The 24,259-nt window shown below is 37.2% G+C and overlaps 1 protein-coding gene across 2 annotated transcripts in view; it reads right to left on the bottom strand.

Annotated features, from left to right (window-relative positions):
* Positions 1 to 24,259, bottom strand: part of LOC307141302 (SEC14-like protein 1) — a 202,685-nt gene that overhangs the window by 7,447 nt on the left and 170,979 nt on the right. The window contains exon 16 of one of the 2 annotated variants that reach the window (XM_079841374.1): positions 21,027 to 21,053. The exons of the other annotated variant lie outside the window; for it this stretch is intronic. Within the exon in view, the coding sequence (XP_079697500.1) occupies positions 21,027 to 21,053 (27 nt within the window). The remainder of the gene's footprint in view (positions 1 to 21,026; positions 21,054 to 24,259) is intronic. 2 annotated transcript variants of the gene reach the window in all.

The following is a 24,259-nucleotide window of genomic DNA, read 5'->3' as shown; positions in this document are numbered from 1 at the left end:
ATTTCGCACAGCAGACACAGGGAATTAAACATCCTGCCTCTGCACAGGTTGTGCTCAGTCTCTGCACCATGAGGCTGCCTGCTCGTTGCCAAGATAAGTACAACAGCCCTCTCACAGGAAGGTGGCACCGCCAGCTCGTCCACAGGCTACCTAGGATCCTTGTAAGTCTTTGAAGGGGTCCTGACTGGCGACGCAGACAAGAAGAGGAAGCTTCTGACCCGCTTGCCCCAGGCTTGGGGACAAGCCTCACTCCTGGCGGGGGGAAGGTGGTAGAGCATTTTCCATTGGCCGATTAGATTAACATCTACCAAGCGGTCAGTAAAAGTGCAATTTCCTTCTTCCTTGGGTCTCAAACACACACACACCACTCATGGGTTGAACACCAGAACCTGGTCTGATGCGTCTATATTGGTTCCTCACGTTCTGATGAAATAGGTATGTCTTCCAGATCAGGCAGATGTGACAAGCTCCAGTTTCCTGGACCGTCACCGGCCTCTTCTGCAGCAGACCCCAGGAACAAGGTAAGTGAAATGCACCCTTCACCATGCATTTCATGGGACACAGATCTCCCGCTGCAGGAACCCTACCCCAGGTTCCCCGGGATGTGGTTCCATTGAAGCCGCTGGTATGGAGTCTGGGCACGTGCTTAGCGCTTACCAGCTTATCAGCTCGGCTATGCGATCCAATTTGCCAGGCACCAGCCAAGGTACAAGGCTTTCTATCTACCTCAGTACAAGGACAGAATGCAGCTGTACTTTAGGCAGCCTGCCCCTCTAGCTGAGATGATGAGGGGGATTTACAGCCCTTACTTTATTGTACCCAAGGAGAGTGGGGGGCTCAGACCAATCCTGGACTTTCGAGTACTGAATCAGGCCCTCCACAGGCTCCCATTCAGGAAGCTCATGCAGAGACACGTTAAACCTCTGGGGAGAACATTTAAGTCTACTTTTAAATGATCTAACCCAAAAATGTAAACAAATATTGTATGTTTATGTAACCTGTATGAAAAGAGAGAGATGTACAGTCCTTCCTGTGTGAGGTCATTACCAATAATGGACTATGGACAGCACTCTATAATCACGATGAGGCGTTCAATGCTAACAGAGTCACATCAACTTGATAAAGCGCATCAAGTTTCAGGAGACAAATCATTAACACGGTTTCTTTGTGGTAATTACAGCATGTTAGACAGGAAATCCAAACGTTTGCTTTGAAACACTTATTTGAAACATGTAAGTAGCAACTTTACATGGCTGCTCGCTCGAATGTTAACTTAGATAAATGTGCGCTATTATTAGGTGCATATCCATGTGTTTGTGCGGAGTAATACATTTCTCTGCTGATACATTGGGTCTACTTTTACTCGTGTACACTCACAATAACAAAACGTTGAGATTTCTGTCATCTTGGTCTCCCTGAACAGCAGTGCGTCACATAAATGAACCAAAACTCAGCGTATAGGTTATTAGCCTTACAGATATGAGAAATATACAGTGGGGAGAACAAGTATTTGATACACTGCCGATTTTTTCTTAAAAAGCATGTAGAAGTCTGTTATTTTTATCATAGGTACTTTTCAACTGTGAGTGAAAATCCAGAAAATCACATTGTATGATTTTTAAGTAATTAATTTGCATTTTATTGCATGACATAAGTATTTGATACATCAGAAAAGCATAACTTAATAATTAGTACAGAAACCTTTGTTTGCAATTACAGAGATCATAAATTTCCTGTAGTTCTTGACCAAGTTTGCATACACTGCAGCAGGGATTTTGGCCCACTCCTCCATACAGACCTTCTCCAGATCCTTCAGGTTTCGGGGCTGTCGCTGGGCAATACAGACTTTCAGCTCCCTCCTAAGATTTTCTATTGGGTTCAGGTCTGGAGACTGGCTAGGCCACTACAGGACCTTGAGATGCTTCTTATGGAGCCACTCTTTTGTTGTCCTGGCTGTGTGTTTCAGGTCGTTGTCATGCTGGAAGACCCAGCCACGACCCATCTTCAATGCTCTTACTGAGGGAAGGACACGGTGAGTGGAGTTTAGACCAAAAAGCTCTATTTTTGTCTCATTAGACCACATGACCTTCTCCCATTCCTCCTCTGGATCATCCAGATGGTCATTGGCAAACTTCAGACGGGCCTGGACATGTGCTGGCTTGAGCAGGGGGACCTTGTGTGCGCTGCAGGATTTTGTGACGGCGTAGTGTGTTACTAATGGTTCCAGCTCTCTTCAGGTCATTGACCAAGTCCTGCCGTGTAGTTCTGGGCTGATCCCTCACCTTCCTCGTGATCATTGATGCCCCACAAGGTGAGATCTTGCATGGTGCCCCAGACTGAGGGAGATTGACCGTCATCTTGAACTTCTTCCATTTTCTAATAATTGCGGCAACAGTTGTTGCTTTCTCACCAAGCTGCTTGCCTATTGTCCTGTAGCCCATCCCAACCTTGTGCAGGTCTACAATTTTATCCCTGATGTCCTTACACAACTCTTTGGTCTTGGCCATTGTGGATAGGTTGGAGTCTGTTTGATTGAGTGTGTGGACAGGTGTCTTTTATACAGGTAACGAGTTCAAACAGGTGCCGTTAATACAGGTAATGAGTGGAGAACAGGAGGGCTTCTTAAAGAAAAACTAACAGGTCTGTGAGAGCCGGAATTCTTACAGGTTGGTAGGTGATCAAATACTTACAGTGAGGAAAATAAGTATTTGAACACCCTGCTATTTTGCAAGTTCTCCCACTTAGAAATCATGGAGGGGTCTGAAATTGTCATCGTAATTGTCATGTCCACTATGAGAGACATAATCTAAAAAAAAAATTCCAGAAATCACAATGGATGATTTTTTTAAACTATTTATTTGTATGATACAGCTGCAAATAAGTATTTGAACACCTGAGAAAATAAATCTCGACCCAGCCTCGACCCATCTTCAATGCTCTAACTGAGGGAAGGAGGTTGTTCCCCAAAATCTCGCAATACATAGCCCCGGTCATCCTCTCCTTAATACAGTGCAGTCGCCCTGTCCCATGTGCAGAAAAACACCCCCAAAACATGAGGCTACTACCCCCATGCTTCACAGTAGGGATGGTGTTCTTGGGATGGTACTCATCATTCTTCTTCCTTCAAACACGTTTAGTGGAATTATGACCAAAAAGTTCTATTTTGGTCTCATCTGACCACATGACTTTCTCCCATGACTCCTCTGGATCATCCAAATGGTCATTGGCAAACTTAAGACGGGCCTGGACATGTGCTGGTTTAAGCAGGGGAACCTTCCGTGCCATGCATGATTTCAAACCATGACGTCTTAGTGTATTACCAACAGTAACCTTGGAAACGGTGGTCCCAGCTATTTTCAGGTCATTGACCAGCTCCTCCCGTGTAGTTCTGGGCTGATTTCTCACATTTTTTAGGATCATTGAGACCCCACGAGGTGAGATCTTTCATGGAGCCCCAGTCCGTGGGAGATTGACAGTCATGTTTAGCTTCTTCCATTTTCTAATGATTGCTCCAACAGTGGACCTTTTTTCACCAAGCTGCTTGGCAATTTCCCCGTAGCCCTTTCCAGCCTTGTGGAGGTGTACAATTTTGTCTCTAGTGTCTTTGGACAGCTCTTTGGTCTTGGCCATGTTAGTAGTTGGATTCTTAATGATTGTATGGGGTGGACAGGTGTCTTTATGCAGCTAACGACCTCAAACAGGTGCATATAATTTAGGATAATAAATGGAGTGGAGGTGGACATTTTAAAGGCAGACTAACAGGTCTTTGAGGGTCAGAATTCTAGCTGATATACAGGTGTTCAAATACTTATTTGCAGCTGTATCATACAAATAAATAGTTAAAAAATCATACATTGTGATTTCTGGATTTTTTTTTTTAGATTGTGTCTCACAGTGGACATGCACCTACGATGACAATTTCAGACCCCTCCATGATTTCTAAGTGGGAGAACTTGCAAAATAGCAGGGTGTTCAAATACTTACTTTCCTCACTGTATGTCATGCAATAAAATGCAAATTAATTATTCAAAAATCATACAATGTGATTTTCAGGATTTTTGTTTTAGATTCAGTCTCTCACAGTTGAAGTGTACCTATGATAAGAATTACAGACCTCTACATGCTTTGTAAGTAGGAAAACCTGTAAAATCAGCAGTGTATCAAATACTTGTTCTCCCCACTGTATCTATAGAAAGCTTGAAATGTCTACTTTTAAAGTAACCAATTTGAATTTGAAAACAAATACTCTCTGCTTTTTTAATCCGTATCTAAAAGCATGTTCACTGTAGGAAATAAAAGTCAGCATAGTCAACATCTTTGCAGTCAACACTGACACAGAAACACTAGTTTATTAATAAATAATTAAAATGTATCCATGCTATTTATTCCAACACATTCATAATCATTATTTTTGCCAGTGCTTTGCTGCAAGCTTTATGCCTGTGCCCCCAGTATTTAAGTAATTAAATTAATATAAATGCGCTATTAGCTGATGGCTAAAATGAATGACTACTAGTCGACTAGAAAAATCTTTAGTCGGGGGCAGCCCTAGAAAACATGCTGTTATTTTTTTTACATAAATGTACATATTTACTAGTTTGGCTTTTACCAAAGACAATGCTATACTGAAATGAGTGAAGTCAACTAAAATATGTTGAAATAAAATGTATTTGACCAGCAACATTAAAATAAGAATGAATATTTATATTTGTTCAATTATAAAATAAATATGATAATGTTTTAAAGTAATATGAACGTTTAGACAAGAATTCATTGGCCTGTTTTGGATAGTTTATGAAGTGCTTACTGTAAAATACTGCTTCATCAATAAAGCTTGTTTGCGAATTTCTTGGATGTAGATGTTTTGAATGTGCTAAACAATGGGCTAGGTCAGGGGTGCCAATCCTGTTCCTGGAGATCTGCCTTCCTGCAAAGTTCACCTCCAGCCCTGATCAAACACGACTGGGCACCCCTGGGCTAGGTGCACAAGATGTTTATGTGTATGTTTACTTCTGCTCATACTCCGGTCATAGCGATGTTCGCATCAACTGTAGGGAGAAACTTGTATATGAAACTTGGCTAGATATAATGAAAGTTTTTTTAAATGAAAGAAGATGGTGGTCTATCAGAGATGAAAAAAAAAAAAGATTCTTATATTGTGTACCCCTGTGCGGTAAAAAAAAAACATTTACACTATAGCGCTGGGCATTGAAACAAATTTCACAATTTGATTTGATATTGATTAACATCTATCAGGTACAGTACATAGCAAATTGTATGGTGGTGTAATTGTATGGTGGTGTATATATTTTGGTGGTGTAAATATATTTATTCTGAAGCAAAATTCTCAGTGTTATATCAGCTTTTGCATACTTAAATATGCATATTTATAATATTTACCTCAGGCTGTTATTTACTTTATAAAGGTCATTTTTTAACCTTATTAAATGTATGCATCATCTTTCCTGTCAAATTCTTACATTTGATCAAAAAATTCAGTTAATAATAAGACACTATAGGGCTGTTACCAATCAAATAATTTACACTGAAAAATTACAACTACAACAAATGTTATGAGATTGATGTTTTAAACGTTTAAATATACAAATAAGAAAAAACATGCAATGATATTTCAAAAATGAAACTAAACCGCCAATAGTGACCATGTGAATGAGTGAGTCATTGAGTCGTTCATTCAAACGATTCATTCAAAACACTGAATCATTCAGTAACCGCGCTGAGTGTTGCTTTCTTTTGGAACCATTTTCGTCAGTGAAATAACTTAATATTAACTAGGCTACTTGTTTATTGAACCACAAAATTCAATGTAACATTTGAAATCGTGATGAGAAATCAGCTCCCTTCATCGACTTGTGTTGTGTTATTAACTATATCATAAGTTATAAATAAAACCCAAACTTTTAAAAACTTTTTACCCCAGTATGTTTCTTCTGTGAGATTATAGTGCTGTTATGTTCTTTCGTTTTGATTTCTGCACGAATGTCTCTCTCAGGCAGACTTTGTTACCAGAAATACCCCTTATCAATCGCAAAATAAAAATTGTGTACTATGTGCTGTGCAAACATTTTTTGTGCAATTTGTATGACATTACAAAAATCATAAAAATTGTGTACTATGTGCTGTGCAATAATTTTTTGTGCAATTTGTATGAAATTACAAAATTCATCTTTTCTGTTATGAGTGGACATTATCCTAAAGCTGCAGTCCGTAACTTTTTTTGGTTTAAAATGATCCAAAATCAATTTAAGCAAGTACACAACAAGCCAGTATTCAAAACTACCGCCTTACCTTAGCCTCATTCACAATGGAAAGCGTGTAATAATGTTTTATAATTAGAATGGTATGGTGGATTTCCACAGGAAATTCAAGCATGTCTTTGCGTCATTACATCACGTCTGTATACATAAAGAGAGAGTCTGGCTAGTAGCGAGGAGTCTAAAGCCAAATAATAGACTGTACAGAAATTGAAATCTACAGGTAACGCTAATAAACACTAAATACACGTAGTCACGCAGTGCTGATGCTGTTAACATTAAACATTTGAGAACAAAGTATAACAATAATAATTTGCAATAATTAGTTTGATGTTATATGAGTAATCGTTAGAGTTAATCACCGTTGGTAGCGCGATTTGTTGTAATGTTTCGTTCCCAAAAGTGGCTCACATGTTACTTGTTCAAGTGACATTTTCCGGTGAAAATTCTTATTTACGTTATACTCCAAGACATAGAATCTGTGATTCTGAAGTACAGTATCCACACCGGTGCGGTGACTGACAGCAAAGCCGCACATACTCCTCAAAACATTATATTCATCCGCGCTGACGCACAACTCACCTACTCATAAGTCTTGTGAACAAATGTTTAGTATGCTACCCAGCCCTTCAGCCCAGCACGATGCATTCACTGTAAAAAAATTGCTGTTAAAAACGGCCGAATTCTGACAGTAGTTTTCCATTAAAACAGTAATGCACTGTAAAAAACAAAGCATTCTGAGCATTATTTTTCACGTTAAGCAATTGCTGTTAATTTACATTTTACATTTACAACACTAATCTACAGTATTTATGCATTCAGGTTTTGTACTGTAGTATGCAATGCATTGTGGGCTGGTCCAATTGAAGCAAAATCACAATGGCGCTGAACCGGTCTTTCACAGTAGTTTGAGTACGACTAGGTCTGTGCCTGCCCTTGTTCGTGGCGCTCATGACAGGAAAATGTGTGGAAAACTAAATGGAAGCAGTAAGGAGAGAGAACTTTGAAACTGCCAACAGCGAGGAGCACATTCTTTTAAAACTGAACCGGTGACACAAAAAAAAAGTGAAATAGCTGGGCTAATGTGTTATTAAAGGGTAACTAAACCCCTGCTCAGAGCTTAACTCCACCCACTGGCAAATTTTGAAAAATGCTGGAAAAGTGGACAAAGCCCCACGGAGACAGAGGGGACGAACCGAGGGCGGGACTGAGCGGAGGGCGTGCACCTGAGACCCGCAGTGACGGGTTGATTGACAGCTGTCAGACTCACGAGTCGCAAAGATGGAGAATGACTGGAGTGCTTTGCAACAGAGCGGTCATTTCTCCTACCTTCACCTGAAGTGGAGGAGGGTGAATTGTCTGTGGACACAGGGCCAGAGCCTTATCAATGCGAGCCGCTGGCTCAAACTGCGTTAACTCCCGATGCAGACGATGAAGCAGCAGCGCAAGAGGACTGACCTAATCTATCTGTGTCCGCGGCAACCACTTGCGTGTCAGGGTTTGAAAGCGCGTCCCATGTATGAAAATTATCTGTACACATGACGGGCGGCAATAATATCGCAAGAAAAGCCTGACGCGTGTACAGACAACTGCATTATTTAACTGCATTTTCTTCAATACAATGTTAAAGCAAGTGTCAAGTCAGTTTCATTCATAATGTTTCTACTTCATGTAACATGACAGTTCATACTGGAGTGAAGCCGTTCTCATCATGTGATTGGGGGAAACATTTCTGAGGGCGTGGTGAGCTTGTGCCCGGGGCGCGGATAGTGAGCCGTTGGAGGTACCATCCTACGTCACGATGTACCACAACGTCCAATATGAAAATTCAACTGCAGTAGCCACCGTTCAACCTTAAGAGGGCAGCACTTTGGCGGTTTTACACCATATTTTATAGAATTAAACACTTTATACTCAAATGTCAAAACATTTACTCGAATCAATGAACAGCATTAATAAAGCCCCAGTATTACAGATCATTAACTAAAAAAAGTTGGTTTAGGGTTTAGTTACCCTTTACAGGTCCCATGATGTGGATTTTTTAAAAATATTTTATAATGTTTCCTGAGATTTACTTGAAGTGACTGCTGTAAGACTTCAGTGTAAATGCCCATTGTTGTGATTGGCTGACATCTTTGCATTTGAAATGCGTATTACACTTTTACAAAGTTTTTTCTTACTATTACAGCTGTCGAGATTAACGAATCGCGAAAGTGTTGATTATAGCATTATTTTTTAGATCTTTTCCCATCACATGAAAGGCTGCAGTGATGAGCATTGAGTAGACAGACAGTCTATCGCGTGAATGCAGTGATCTCGTCATTGCTATGCTATTTTTCTCACAAAATGCTTTCACCATAACAAACAGCAAACACAATATCGATATGAATACAGTAAGAGCTTTGTTGTGCAGCATAACAGCGTTATTCATTATAACGGCAGTTTGGGCAAGTGTGCAGATATACTCGCAACGTGTGATTGACAGCTTCAGCCTTTGTTCTTTGATCGCTCTCTGTAGTTGAATGACAATTTAAATAACAGATTTGTTTCAAGCTACTAAGAGAAACAATTTGAAGTTGATAGTTTAGTCACTGGCTTGATTCACTGATGCATAAACAGTATTAAACGATTTTGAAAGAAAGTCTGTGTGAACTTGAATAATTAGCTCTACATCAGAAATCACTGATCACAGATCAGGCATTAATGAACACTGTTACTTACTGTTTGTGGTGGTGCTGTCAAATCCATATCGTAAAAGTCTGTTTGTAAAGCCTGTGCTGACATTGCGACTGAATTAAATGTAAAAAATAAACTGAATCCATTTTCTCAAAATTCTCTGGGCGGGAAAGCAGAGAAAGGGGAGGTAACCTTTCCCCGTATGGCGACATATAGGGAAGATTCCAGATTGGCCCATCTGAGCTTAAATTTTCTCAAAGGGTGTTCTTGCTTATACAGTGCATCCGGAAATTCTTCACAGCGCTTCAGTTTTTCCACATTTTGTTGTGTTACAGCCATATTCCAAAATGGATTAAATAAATTATTTTCCTCAAAATTCTACAAACAATACCCCATTATGACAACGTGAAATACGTTTTTTTTAAATCTTTGCAAATTTATTTAAAAGAAAGAATAGAGCTCCAGCATTTCTCTGTGGAGAGATGAGAACCTTCCAGGAGAACAACCATCTCTGCAGCACTCCACCAATCAGGCCTGTATGGTAGAGTGGCCAGACGGAAGCCACTCCTCAGTAAAAGGCACATGACACCCCGTCTGGAGTTTGCCAAAAGGCACCTGAAGCGCACACAGACCATGAGAAACAAAATTCTCTGGTCTGATGAAACAAAGATTGAACTCCTTGGCCTGAATGGCAAGCATCATGTCTGGAGCCAGAGCCCAGACTTGAACATCTCTGAAGAGATCTAAAAAAATGGCTGTGCACCGACGCTCCCCATCCAAACTGATGGAGCTTGAGAGGTCCTGTGAAGAAGAATGGGAGAACTGCCCAAAAATAGATGTGCAAAGCTTGTAGAATACTTATGTACAAGTGATTTTTTTCGTTTTTTATTTTTAAGAAATTTGCAAAGATTCCAAACTTCTTTCAATAAGGCTGTAAAAACAAAATGTGGGAAAAGTGAAACGCTGTGAAGACTTTCCGATGCCCTGTAAATAAACATTTTTATTAGCCTATTACCGTTTCCTATGTTTTCATTATTTTCAACCTATTTTGGATTCCCTTCTTGACCCAGAGCTGAGTTGCCAAAATTACTTATCGGGTTGTTTAAAAGTGTAAATTGAAATCACAGAAATGTAATGCATGTTTTTTATTTATTCTTTTTTTTTACAGTAAATGGCTGTAAAGTAATTTCACAGTATTAACCCCCAGGGTTGGCCATCGCGCAGGCACGACCGCCTAAATTTTTTTCTTATCAGTGCTAGAAACTCAAATAACGTTTTTTTGTCATACAGACAAGTGTTATACATCATTTACAACTGTTAAGTGTGTACTTTTATTTTTGTATACAATAAAAACAAAAGGTTGTGCTTTTTGTAAAATAAATAAAACGAACATGATGCACAATCAGCCGCATCTGTCAATGAAGTGCATTCTGAAATGCATCTGAAATAGGGATGTGACGGTGAGAAAATTTTCCCACCGGTTAATCGACGTGTGACAACACCGGTAATACCAGTATCACCGACTGGGCTTTTATATCACTAATTATATCTAACCGAAAGTAAAATGCACAGTGCGCACACACCGTGAATGACAGTTCGGCCGTAAATGCGCTGTCTGCAGCTGTGAATGAATGAGAGTGCAGCCATAAATGCGCTCTCTGCGGCCGTGAATGAATGAGAGTGCAGCCATAAATGCGATCTCTGTGGCCGTGAATCAATGAGAGTGCAGACATAAATGTGCGCTCTCTGCGTCCGCTGCTGAGACTCACGGTCGGATCATGCTTTATTAAGCAGACACATTCAGTTTTAATTTGTATTGTCTGTTCTCTAACTGAACTAAATTACTTCATTACTATGAAAAAAATCGAAACGACAGTGACCACGGTGCCACGGTGGGCAAGTGATGTAACCGGTGTTGAGTCTGAACACCAGCAACACTGACTATCGTAGCAAGCCTAGTCTGAAATGAGCTGTAACTCAGCGAATACTTGCCACACAGACATGAGACATATCTAAAGAAACGTTAAAATGTCAGGTTTTAAATAATGTAAATCAAGTCGAAAACAAATATTCTCTGTTTATACAATATGTTTGAAAAGAGAGAGGTGTCAGTCATTCGGGAGCCTCCTCATTATCCGCTAATGCAGCCATGGCGGGCACGTTCTATTCAAGACAAATTCTGACCAGTTCCATGCAAATATCTCCCAGACCTGCAAACTTACAAGTGGTGGGAATTGACAGATTTCACAATTTGATTTGATATCGATTAACTTGGTATAATGTATGGGTTTTTTTTTTTGGTGGTGTAAATATATTTATTCTGAGGCAATGTTCTCATCAGTGTTCTATCAGCTTTTATTAAATCTGCATATTTGTGATATTTACCCCAAGGCATTATTTACTTCTATAGGAATACTTTTTTTAAAAATGTTTTATATGTGCATCATCTTTCACGTCAAATTCTTACATTTGATCAATAAATTCGGTTCTAATAATAATAATAATAGGACACTATAGGGCTATTACCAATACAATTAAATGTATATACGTACCGGCGTGTTTTGGTGGATTTTTTTCCAAAAAGACAACTTTTTTTTGTCATACAGAAATAAATAATGTTCATCATTTGAAACTGTAAAGGGTCTACTTTTATTTGTGTACACTCACGATAATGACAGAACTTAGTGCTTTTGTAAAATAAAACAAACGGTGCGCTTTCTGCTGTCTCAGTCTCTGTGAACTTTTTTTTCTGAAATGCGTCAGAACATTTTTACTGAAACTCAGCAAATACTTGCCACACAGACACGAGCAATGTCTTTATAAAGCTAATTTATTGCAAATTTACAATAAATAATGCTATGACATTGATGTTGGAATATACAAATAAGAACAAAATGCAATGATAGTTTTAAACATGAAACTAAACCGCCAGTTGCCCGGTGGCGGCAAGTGATTGTCTTAATGAGTGAGTTGTTGAGTCATTGATTCAAACGATTCGTTCAAAACGCTGAATCATTTATTAACAACAACAACAAAAAAACGCTGAGTGTTGCTTTCCTTTGGAACTATTTTTGTCGGTGAAATAGAACAAAAGTAACTTAATATTAACTAGGCTACTTGTTTATTGAACTAGAAATTCAATGTAACATTTGCAATCACGATAAAAGGCTATTCAGCAAAACCGCTCCCTTAGTCATGTTATTAACAATATCATTAGTTATAAATAAAACTCAATATTTAGCATTTTTACCCCAGTATGTTTCTTCTGTGAGTTTCTTGTACGGTTATGCTCATTTGTTTTGATTTCTCCACAAATGTCTCTCTCACAAAGAGACAGGCAGCACAAGCCTCAACGTGACTGTTACCAGAAATACATATCAATCGCTGTTTACATGTGATAAAATCAGAAACATTATCACGTTTCGATGCTTCCCTGGTTATTTTATTGATTTATTAACTTTTAAGATACTTGTCCGTTGGGCAAGTAAAATTCTTTTTCACTTGCCCCATCAAAAATCCACTTGTCCCGGACAAACATTAATGTTGAGCCCTGTGTTCATTCATGATTTTTTCATGCTGTAAAGCGGAAGTGATCGGTTCATGTGCATGTTGTGCTACCATTGTATACCAGGCAATACAGCAATCTGTGAATGTCACGCCATATTAGTGTAAAAAAATAAAAACATTGTGACAGCTGCTCGAGAGACGTCTATGGCTAATTCCCATACACTGGAGTGAGACCAATTTCCAATTATTATTGTGAAGTTAACAGTGCTTGCACCCCCTCCCCCCGAAAAAAACCTCATAGGATCTACATGATTCACATAAATGACATATTTTGATTCATAATGGTGAATTTCGTCGAAAAGCGACTAGTTTGCAGGCATGATGCCCGCCCGCATTGAAAAAACACATCAAGTTTAGTGAGATTCATGTACTGTGCATCGTTTTGGGATGTGATGAGGAATAATTTACCTCAGAAGAAGAGCTGGTTTAATTTTGAAGAGCAACAGATCCTACCGAGGATTGTGACGGGTAAGTTTATTCTTAAGTCTTTTATTCGAATCATATTTACTATGTATTTTGTAGCCTTATTTCAGTGACTTAATTTTTTTTGTTCTTTCAATAACCATGCATAAAAGTTATTCTCTCAAAAATACAAACATGTAAATAACATGTTGCTCACATATTATGGTAGCCCAGTCCATGCTGAATACAGTGTAATGACACTTTTGTATTTTAATATGTTTAATACGCAACTGAAAAAAGCACAAATGTCAGAGCATTTCAAAACTAAGGGCCACAAAACTGCCTCAAACCCCTGAGGGTTAATACCATAGAATTACAGTATATTGCTGGCACTTGTAAATTAAAGAAAATACTGAAAAAATACTATATTTTGCTTTTACAGAAATACGCTACTCTAGAATTACAATAGATTTCAGTTGTCTGTACTGCTAGTAATTTACCATTATTTTACAGAAAATGTTTCTGAATACGTCAGAGGTGTCTGGGGCTCCCAATTGTATTTCGCCATGATGTCTCCATTCCCTCCATCAGGGAGTAACAGTAACAGAGATGTTTCCCATAACTGATGTGTGGTGTTGAATGTTTACATATGAATTAAAGCCAAAATTCAATCTGTTCATCATATAAAGCGATCGTGTCTCTTCAGAACATTTGGACTAAACCGCTCAGTTCATATGGATTAGTTTTACAATCTCTTTATGAAGCTTTAAAGTCGTAGTTGCATAGAATGTCAATGGAGGGACAGAAATCTTTCAGATTTCATTAATAATATCTTCATTTGGGTTCCAAAGATGAACGAAAGTCTTATAGGTTTGGAACAACATTAGTAAATGATGACAATTTTCATTTTTGTGTGAACTAACCCTTCAAGGCTTGTTCACACCAAGTCTGATGCAGTAATTGAGACAAAATTTGCAAACAAACGTGCGCCAAAACTATATAGACAATGTAAATCTTTATAATTTTATGAAAATTTAAAAGAAATAAAATAAAAATTTGCATGCCTAAATTGAATCAAAATGCACTCCTGTCATTCTCATGCTTCAGTGCAAAATACAACCCACCACAACAACTGAATGTTGTCAATCTTCTGGAACGGAACTATGGAAACAGTAAAAATTGTGTGACTGTGATATAGGAATACCAAGGCATATTGGTAAAAAGTGGTCCAGTTATTACTACTATTAATATACATATTTTGGTATTACAAATTTAAGAATAAGTTTCAAGTACACTGTATTTCGCATTTAAGGTAAATATGATGACAGTAGTCTGCTATGCAAAGTTTCCAGGCCAGTTCCTGTTCTCTTCATTGTAAGTCAAATGAGCCAGATAACTGAGTTTCTCACCCTTTGTCTTTAATGGCTCTTGGAGCCCCTGAGTGACTGAATTATCATCTATGCATTTGAATGGCACTGTTATACTGATTGGATCAGAACTGGTGATTGGTCATTTGCTTTGGTCATTGTCTCTTCCTCTACTGTGTGTAATTGTAATGTCAACACTTTTAAGGACTGCCCACTGAATGCCTATAAAATACCACATACAGCTCCCTTATTTTAGACTTGACGACCTCAGCCGAAAGACAGCACAAGTTCTCAATAAAGAATCCTGCTGAAGAAAATACATCCAAGTCTCCTGGTCTCTACCTCAAGGAACAAAAGAGTTTCCAATAATATGCAGCAGACATAATTATATTAAAATGATATAAAATTATAGTATATTAAAATTATTTGCCACATCACATTTTCCTTGATTGTTTGCTGCAACTGTTTTTCATTATACAGTGCCAGTTCTATGTAAACAAAATCAATCTACACTTAGAAAAAAAGGGTAGAGATGCATGGTTTTATTTTTTTAAATCTTACTGTGCCGAAAAGTCAGACTTGGTGTGAACAGGCCTGACATTCTATAACAATCAAGTCACTGATTCTTGAGATTGGGGACAAAGCAGAAGTTAGTTATTATTTTTTTTAGAAGTTAGTTTTTATTTTTTAATACTACATTATTAGAAATTGAGATTTCTGTAGACAAAGGTCTCAGATAACAGACCATGTATGAATTTTTTTTAAACATTTATTCTCTTCATAACTTAATTTGTGTACATCAGACAACACAGTCAGATGCACTAAAAAGCATTCTTTTTTAATTTGATCAATCCAAACACAGTGTAAAGTCTTCTGCATGACCTAAGCAGTGGCAGTGACTAAACTGGCATCAGACATGTTCGCTCTCTATTTAGAAATTCATTAAATCAGGGTCTGCTATTGCTGTGATCTCATGTGAGTGACAGGTTGTAAAAAAATGAGCACAAATTAATAATTTATAATAAATACTGCAATAATCCATAGAAAAAAAGAATCATCAATTTAGAATTTTATGGTGACTTTAAAGGGCTGTGCTTTTAGGTTGGGGTAAGGGTTAGGCACTTAGTTGTTATGGTTAAGGTAATGGACTAGGGATTGGATATCAATGAATGTCTGCACAAAGACACCCATACAAACAGCTGTGTGTGTGTGTTCGCATGTCTGCAGATGTTATGTATACAAGGCATGTAAATCAGGCCAAATAAATAAACACATGTAAATAAAATCCTGAAATACATGAGAACAATTCCCTGTATGCAATATATATATATATATGTGATTGTGTATACACACATATATATATACACACATATATATATATATACACACATATATATATATATACACACATATATATATATACACACATATATATATATACACACATATATATATATACACACATATATATATACATACATATATATATATATATATATATATACACATATATATATATATGTGTATATATATATATATGTGTATATATATATATATATGTGTATATATATATATATATATATATATATGTGTATATATATATATATATATATATATATATATATATATATATATATATATATATATATATATATATATATATATATATATATATATATATATATATATATATATATATATATATATATATATATATATATATATATATATATATATATATGTATACACACACACATTATTTGTATGATACAGCTGCAAATAAGTATTTGAACACCTGAGAAAATCAATGTTAATATTTGGTACAGTAGCCTTTGTTTGCAATTACAGAGGTCAAACGTTTCCTGTAGTTTTTCACCAGGTTTGCACAGACTGCAGGAGGGATTTTGGCCCACTCCTCCACACAGATCTTCTCTAGATCAGTCAGGTTTCTGGCCTGTCGCTGAGAAACACGGAGTTTGAGCTCCCTCCAAAGATTATCTGTTGGGTTTAGGTCTGGAGACTGGCTAGGCCACGCCAGAACCTTGATATGCTTCTTACAGAGCCACTCCTTGGTTATCCTGGCTGTGTGCTTCGGGTCATTGTCATGTTGGAAGACCCAGCCTCGACCCATCTTCAATGCTCTAACTGAGGAAAGGAGGTTGTTCCCCAAAATCTCGCAATAAATGGCCCCGGTCATCCTCTCCTTAATACAGTGCAGTCGCCCTGTCCCATGTGCAGAAAAACACCCCCAAAGCATGATGCTACCATGGGGGTGGTAGCATCATGCCTTGGGGGTGTTTTTCTGAACACACACACACAAGAAGCATATCAAGGTTCTGGCGTGGCCTTATTTGCAGCTGTATCATACAAAAAAATAGTTAAAAATCATACATTGTGATTTCTGTTTTTTATTTTTTGATTATGTCTCTCACAGTGGACATGCACCTACGATGACAATTTCAGACCCCTCCATGATTTCTAAGTGGGAGAACTTGCAAAAGAGCAGGGTGTTCCAATACTTATTTTCCTCACTGTAAATATATATATATATATACACACACACACACACACACACACACACACACACACACACACACACACACACACACACACACACACACACACACACACACACACACACACACACACACACACACACACACACACACACACACACACACACACACACACACACACACACACACACACACACACACACACACACACACACACACACACACACACATATATACATATATACATACACATACATATATATATATACACATATACATACACACAGACACACACACACATATATATATAATTAATTAAATAAAAAGATTTTATGAGCTCGTCAACTCCATCAGGTTTATATGTCTGAAGAGTGGACTTGAAACTGTAAAGGGTCTACTTTTATTTGTGTACACTCACAATAATGACACGACTTGTGCTTTTGTAAAATAAAGAAAACAAACGGTGCGCTTTGTTTTAAAGAAAATTGAACCGAAACTCAGCAAATAGTTGCCACACAGACATGAGCGATGTCTTTAGAAAGCTAATTTCTAAAGTAATTTATATTGAAAACAAATATTCACTCTCTATTTAACCCGTATGAAACCAACAAGAGGCACAATCTTAAGGGTCTGAGCTAATTTTTAATGTGACCACTCCCACGCACTGATCAGCCTATCCATGCGAACCTGTCTCGATAAACTAAAGCATCAAGCTTCAGATTCATCTGCTTTTCTTTGAGTTTGAAAGAATACTTGCTGCGAGGAATTAGCCTTGAATATACACTGAACAAAATTCACTTTTGTTTTTGCCCCCATTTTTCATGAGCTGAACTCAAAGATAAGATTTTTTCCATGTACACAAAAGGCCTATTTCTCTCAAATATTGTTCACAAGATCCTGTTTTTCTCGGTGAGGAAAAAGACAGAAAAGTTACTACCCGTGCATAATCTCCATTTTATAAACCAAATGCAAACATGTACATCCATCTTGCTTGCATATTATTATAGCAGAGTTTGTACTGAACACAGTATAACCAAACTTAAAAATAAGCACAAATGTCAGGGCATGTCAAAACAACTCCAGGCCCCAGAAAACACCTCAGACAGTAGACACTTCTAGGTTTTCTAAAGACATATCTCTCATGTCTGTGTGTCAAGTATTCGCTAAACCAGGGGACACACTTAACGACTAACTGAAACATTCTAAGACTGAACTGAACACACTTAACCCTTGTGCATCCTCATGGACATTTTTGTCTTTTTCGGTTTTGTCTTTTGATCATTTTGCCTGTGTTAATGCTAACTACATACATTTTGGCACAGTTGTGTATTTTTATTGGAATTTTACTATTTCACCCCCATTTCCTTAAAAAAAAAAACATTTTTGCACTAGGTACACAAAATACTTCCTCTCATTACCTTTTGGACAAATGTCCCCATTGAAACCCATTAAAACTGCAATGTTTAACCTTAACTATAAAATGATGCAATCTTTGTTAATAGGCTTTCATTCTGTTGGCAAGGCTTCAAAATTTAAAATTAGTGCCATTTTTTCAGGTTTGGGCTATCAATTAAATACTCACTTTATTCCTGTTTTTGGATAAATTATGCAGCTATAACTGTGTGGGTGTGTTTATTATGGATGTGTTTATTAAGTGTGTAATAATAAATTGTGTGTGGATGTGTATGCTTGTAATATTGAGAGAGAAAAGCTCAACTGCAAATCACAAATCCAACTGCTGTGTGCACCAGTGGAGTTTTGCTGGCATCTAATGGGGAAAAGTTGGCACTGCGCCCAAACAAAATCTTACTGAGAGCTAATTTTTTGAGATATCAACCTCAAATTTTGAACACAGCTTATTTAGATTTATGGCTTTGATTTTCTAGCAGTTTTAGAGTTTAACATGTTTCATTAAATATATGTTTTATATGAAATATTCATAAATCATTTTCTTCAACCTCTAACTTTTTTTTGACTTTGAAACTTTTGTGACTTCAACAATAATCTGCAATGGGTCTTCTTTAAAATGAGACCAAACTTAAGTCTGCACCCAATATTCATTTTGTTATAACAGTTTTTTGACATGGACATTTTTGTCCTCTATGGACCTATGTGTAACTTTATTTAATTGATGCACAAGGGTTAAAGACTGTTCCCTTCGACTGGACCAGATTTTAATCTTTGAGAGTCAGAGAAGAGCACAAACGTTTATGACTGAGTCAGTCCACTACACAACACATGTAACGATAAGCGAGTCACAACGTGACATTCTGCTGAACTCAACTGTGCGAATATCTTGTACTGAAACAAACATGAATGTAAAAAGACAGCTGCCACAATTTGTGCAGAAAAAAAAGGAAAAACCCTGCCAACAACACTGGTGTTTTTTTAATGAAACTTAAACAAAATCATAAAGCCCTGTTTTTCTTTGTTTTCTTTTTGCTATTACTGTCTGAGCAGACATTTCATTATGCATTTTCTGATTCATTAATAACAACATTTCTAGTGCTATTTTTTTAAACATATAAATCAAGCAATAATGTAGACCAGTGGTTCCCAACCTTTTTTACTCAAAGGTCCCCCTCCTCTCCGAATCAATACATTTACATTTATGTAATTTGGCAGACGCTTTTATCCAAAGCGACTTACATTGCATTCAAGGCACACATTTTACATTTTGTCAGTTCTTGCTTTCCCTGGGAATTGAACCCATGACCTTGGCGTTGTTAGCGCCACGCTCTACTGTTTGAGCTACAGGGAAGCAATACTGCAAGGAATCCCATTCAGTAAGTACTGATTACCTAATAAGGAACTATCTTAGTCCTAAATTTGATATTACTTACTGATTAGTTAAGCTTGTTTCTATATTAGTTAGTAGTTTTCATCTGCAGCACAAAACGAATAGCCTAAAACAGTTAACTTGCAATGTTAACTTATGAATTAATACAAAAGAAAAGATTGTGTTTGATAAAATTACAAGAATGTTGTTTGACAGGGAACGCATCTCCTCAGCATAATCGCCTGCGCCAGTCGCAAATATTAAACATGTTTAATACAATCTTTGTGAGGACGACTGCAATAGCTGGTTCTTAAATTCTAAGACTAGAATATTTAGATACAGCACACTGCATGATTTTTCACACGATTGTAAACACGGACTGAACGCAGCTGTCCCTGATTCGGCGCGTTTGAGCATGATCAGTCGTAACAACCAAATTCCATTCATAATCGGCCTAACAGTCGTTAGGTGTGCCCCCGGCTTAAGTTAGAGTTCATTTAAAGACACAGTTTCAGAATGGAATTCACTGAGATAGAGATGACAGAACACGCATCCTGTTTGTTTTCTTTATTTTGCAAAAAGCAAAACATTTTGTTTTTGTTGTGCGTGTACACAAATAAAAGTAGACACTTAACACAGTAGAATGATGTTTCGAATGATGTATAACATTTACCTGTATGACCAAAATTAATATTTTGATTCTCTTTTGAGAAAAACAGCAAGGGGGTTAAAGCGGTGATCGCAGAGACTTCAACATTGTTTGTTTAAAATATAAAAACTTGCCAACATAGGTAATTATGAATACAAAATATAATTCAAGATTTACTTTTTGTATTGTTTGATATCTTACCTTACTTCAATTTAAATATATGTTTTTGAATTTGTTGCATTTTTAAACACTTTGGCAGTTTTATATTGTGACCTCATGCTGAAGGCAGGTTAAATTGCATCTATCTTCCAAGTATAGAGCATGCATTTAAAATAATACTAAAGAAATTAATTAAAAATGTAAGCAATGAATGCCCCAAGTATACAGATTTCCATCAGATGAAACTAAGTACTTTTATTTAGATTAATTTCTTAATTTTAACAAAGATGGCTTTTGTGTATATGACATGTTTTGTCCTTTATCTTAAGAATCAGCGAGCTACAATAATTTTTTACCATGATAATGGACAATGCAGATAATTTGTCTAAATACTGAACCTAAAGAGCAAAGAACATGCTGAAGTTTCACAAATAATCTTCATGTAGGCTAATTATATCATCAGCTGTGTTACGGCAGCCTGCACACACTGAACAGAGTTAGAGGGTGAAACTCAAGCCAAGCTTGTTTAAGCAGATAGAATTAACAAAGCTTTGTTAGCATGATGATAATGCTAGAAATCACAATCCGTTAGCACAGCAGAGTCGTTAAGCTAACGGCAAACTCAAGTTCACTTACAAACTCTGCACATCGTAGCAAGCCGTTCTTTACAGGGAGAAACAGAAAGGAAGGTGGTCGTGTGCAGAAGGAGAGAGAGAGAGAAAAAAAGAAGCAGCAGGCTTGGACACTGCTCATTACTATTTTGCTCTATTTTTACTTTAATATGGCAAACATTTTTACCTTAATATGGCAATAATACTGGTAAAATACATAAACATAACCAAAACAAAAGTAATAGCCTGTTAAATTTTGTTTACTTCAAAGTAAAAAAAATGGCAATGACTAGGCAGCTATGAAATGATTAGGGACTAGGGATGCACAATATGATATATCGGCCACTATGTCGGGTTTTAAGGCTATCGTTACCGGCCTGATAAGAAAATTTGGCTGATTTATTAAAGGGTTAAGCCCAATTTATACTTCTGCGTCACCCTGAAGTGCAACTCTCCAAAAATGTAACAATGCGTCAATTCTACACAGACCGCAAGCACTGTGATTGGTCTGCTAGAACTCCTGAGGGCGGTTCCCTCTGCATGTGTAACTGCACATCGCCGTGGACATGGACACAGAAGTATAAATGAAAATTGATGCGTAGCCCAAGGCGTAGAGGCTACGCCGCAGGTCCGACGCAGAAGTATAAATCAGCCTTTAGTCAGTGCTCGACAGTGTGTCCATTTCACTCACATTTGCGACTAAAAATAGATGTGTGCGAACTGTACAATGTATTTTGGAGCATGTGTGCGAATAAAAAAATCACTGTGGATCAGTTTTCTTAAATGTAAGATCATAAAAAGACTTCAATACCTTAAATTGCATAAGTGTCTTAATGATCGTTTTAAGGCATTTTATATTTTGGGGTTGGAAAAACAAATTGTGATATTGCCTAATGTGATTTTATTAAACTTTAAAAGGCTATGATTTTATTACATCGGAGCGCTTCACATTTAAAATCCTGAACGTGGTGCTATTGTGTGTTCTAAAGGCTCGCGCTTCATACTACTTGAGATCAGTTCACAATCAATGAATAGCACATATTTATGCCAAGCGAATGCTAATGAACTAATGCTGATCAATTATGACAATGTTCACTTTACTGTGTTTATATTGTAATATGTTGTATACAGTTGAAAGAGTGCATATTTTATTGCCCTCATCTGAATTTAAATGAGCATCCTGCAATAAAGCATAGACATTTCAAAATAAGAGTCCCAGGGCCTATACCATGAAGCCGGTTTAGCTGGCTAGCCAGATATGTTTAAGCTTAGTTTGTGCCAATCCTGGGTTTTAGGTACAATTAAAGTGGTTTGGCTTTTAGCAGTGTTCATCTCCATAGTAACTTACGCTCCACGGCTAACCTGCTCCAGGGCAGGTTATGTTCTGGATAAGAGATCTCAAACTGAAATTAGACCAATCAGCTGTGAGCAAAGTGACACACCTCTGATGCAATGAAGTCACTCCCCCTGTTTCTACTCCAAATTAAAGGTCACTACATAGCAAATGGTTTTTAAAGACTAAAGTGTCTGGCTTTTAACAATGCTTATTTATTATAATAATAATTTTGAATGACTTCGATATCATTTAAGTAATTATTATACCCGTAATCAATTACACGTATTATTTTAGTTAATCAATCAGAGGTGTCAAAAGTATTCGCATTCATTACTCAGGTAGAAGTATAGATACTGGGGTTTAAAAAGACTTCTGTAGAAGTTGAAGTATCAACTCAAGCTTTTTACTCAAGTAAAAGTGTAAAAGTAACTGGTTTCAAAACTACTTAAAGTATAAAAGTAAAAGTAATGTAAGGGGAAAAAATGCCATTAAAGGGGTAGCTCACCCAAAAATGAAAATTCTGTCATAATTTACTCAAATTGTTCCAAACCTGTATGAGTTTCTTTGTTCTGAAGATTGAAGAATTTTTGTAACCAAGCAGATTATATGCAACCATTGACTGCCATAGCATTTTCCCCCTACTATGGCAGTCAATGGTTGCTCTATCTGCTTGGTTACAAAAATTCTTCAAAATATCTTCAGAACAAAAACTCATACAGGTTTGGAACAACTTGAGGGTGAGTAAATGATGACAGAATTTTCATTTTTGGGTGAAGTATCCCTTTAAGGACAAAAGATTAGGCCACGCCACAGTGCATACCCCACCTCCTCAAAAAAAAATTTTTCTGAAGGCCATAATGACTATAATGTTATGTTAAAAAGTTAATGTTGAACATTTTTAGATGCACTTGGCTACGCGTTTCAGCCGCATATATTCCCATTGAAATGAACGCATTTTAGGACAATGCAAATACATTAAAGAACCATATTGTGTACTACTGAGCATTAATGTGTTTCATGGAGTGGAAGATTTGATGACTAGTTGCCTATAAATATTGTAAAGATTCAGAGGCATGTCATCAATAACCATTTTTTGAATGTGTGATCAGTGTGGCCAGATTGGGTCAACAATTTCCAGCCCAAAAACCTCACCAAATGTACATTTATATTTTTAAAAGAAAATGGTTATTGATAACATGCCTGGTTATTGATTTTGATATTTTGATATTGATTATTGAATTTTGCACCTCTTATGCTGCGTTCACACCAAACGCGAATTGAGCGTCAAAATCGCGTCTACCGCGTCTAGTTTCACGCGCGTACATTTTGAATGCATTCGCGCGTCAGCAGAGAATTGGACGCGCGTAGAAATCGAGCGTTTGAAGCGAAATTGACGCGCGTTCAAGGCACTCCAGGAGAAATATGTCATAAAACACCACTCTGCCTCTTTTCATTTTCATTAAACATATATATTAAGCATTAATAGCCACACAAATGTGGTCCAGGCAACTCCTACATCATCTTCAGTACATGTATATTTAAATATCCTTAAAATATAAAGTTATTAAACTTCTCTTTGCCCTCAGTCAAAACGATTTGGCAGACAACAAATTATAGATTCATGAGAGCAAAGCTCGGCCGTTAGATCTACACAAAACAAACCACTACAGGACATCAGAGCCAGCGGCAGACGCCAGAAGGACTGGCCGAGGAAAGGCTGCCTTCGCCGGGGTTATGAGCAGTGATTGCCCGGTGATCGCCTGGATCTCACAACTCCAAAAACACAAGATTATTTTTTTAAAATAGGCGCTCTCTTTATAAATAAACCACAGATTTGAGCTTTAAACAACTACATTCCCACCTGAAAACGTCTTAAAGGGGTGGTAAACCACGATTTCACTATTCTAACTTTAGCTAACGTG

The sequence above is a fragment of the Gobio gobio genome, assembly GCF_949357685.1.
Source record: "Gobio gobio genome assembly, chromosome: 17".
NCBI classification, from domain to species: Eukaryota; Metazoa; Chordata; class Actinopteri; order Cypriniformes; family Gobionidae; genus Gobio; species Gobio gobio.
This window is presented reverse-complemented; position numbering and strand designations above follow the sequence as displayed.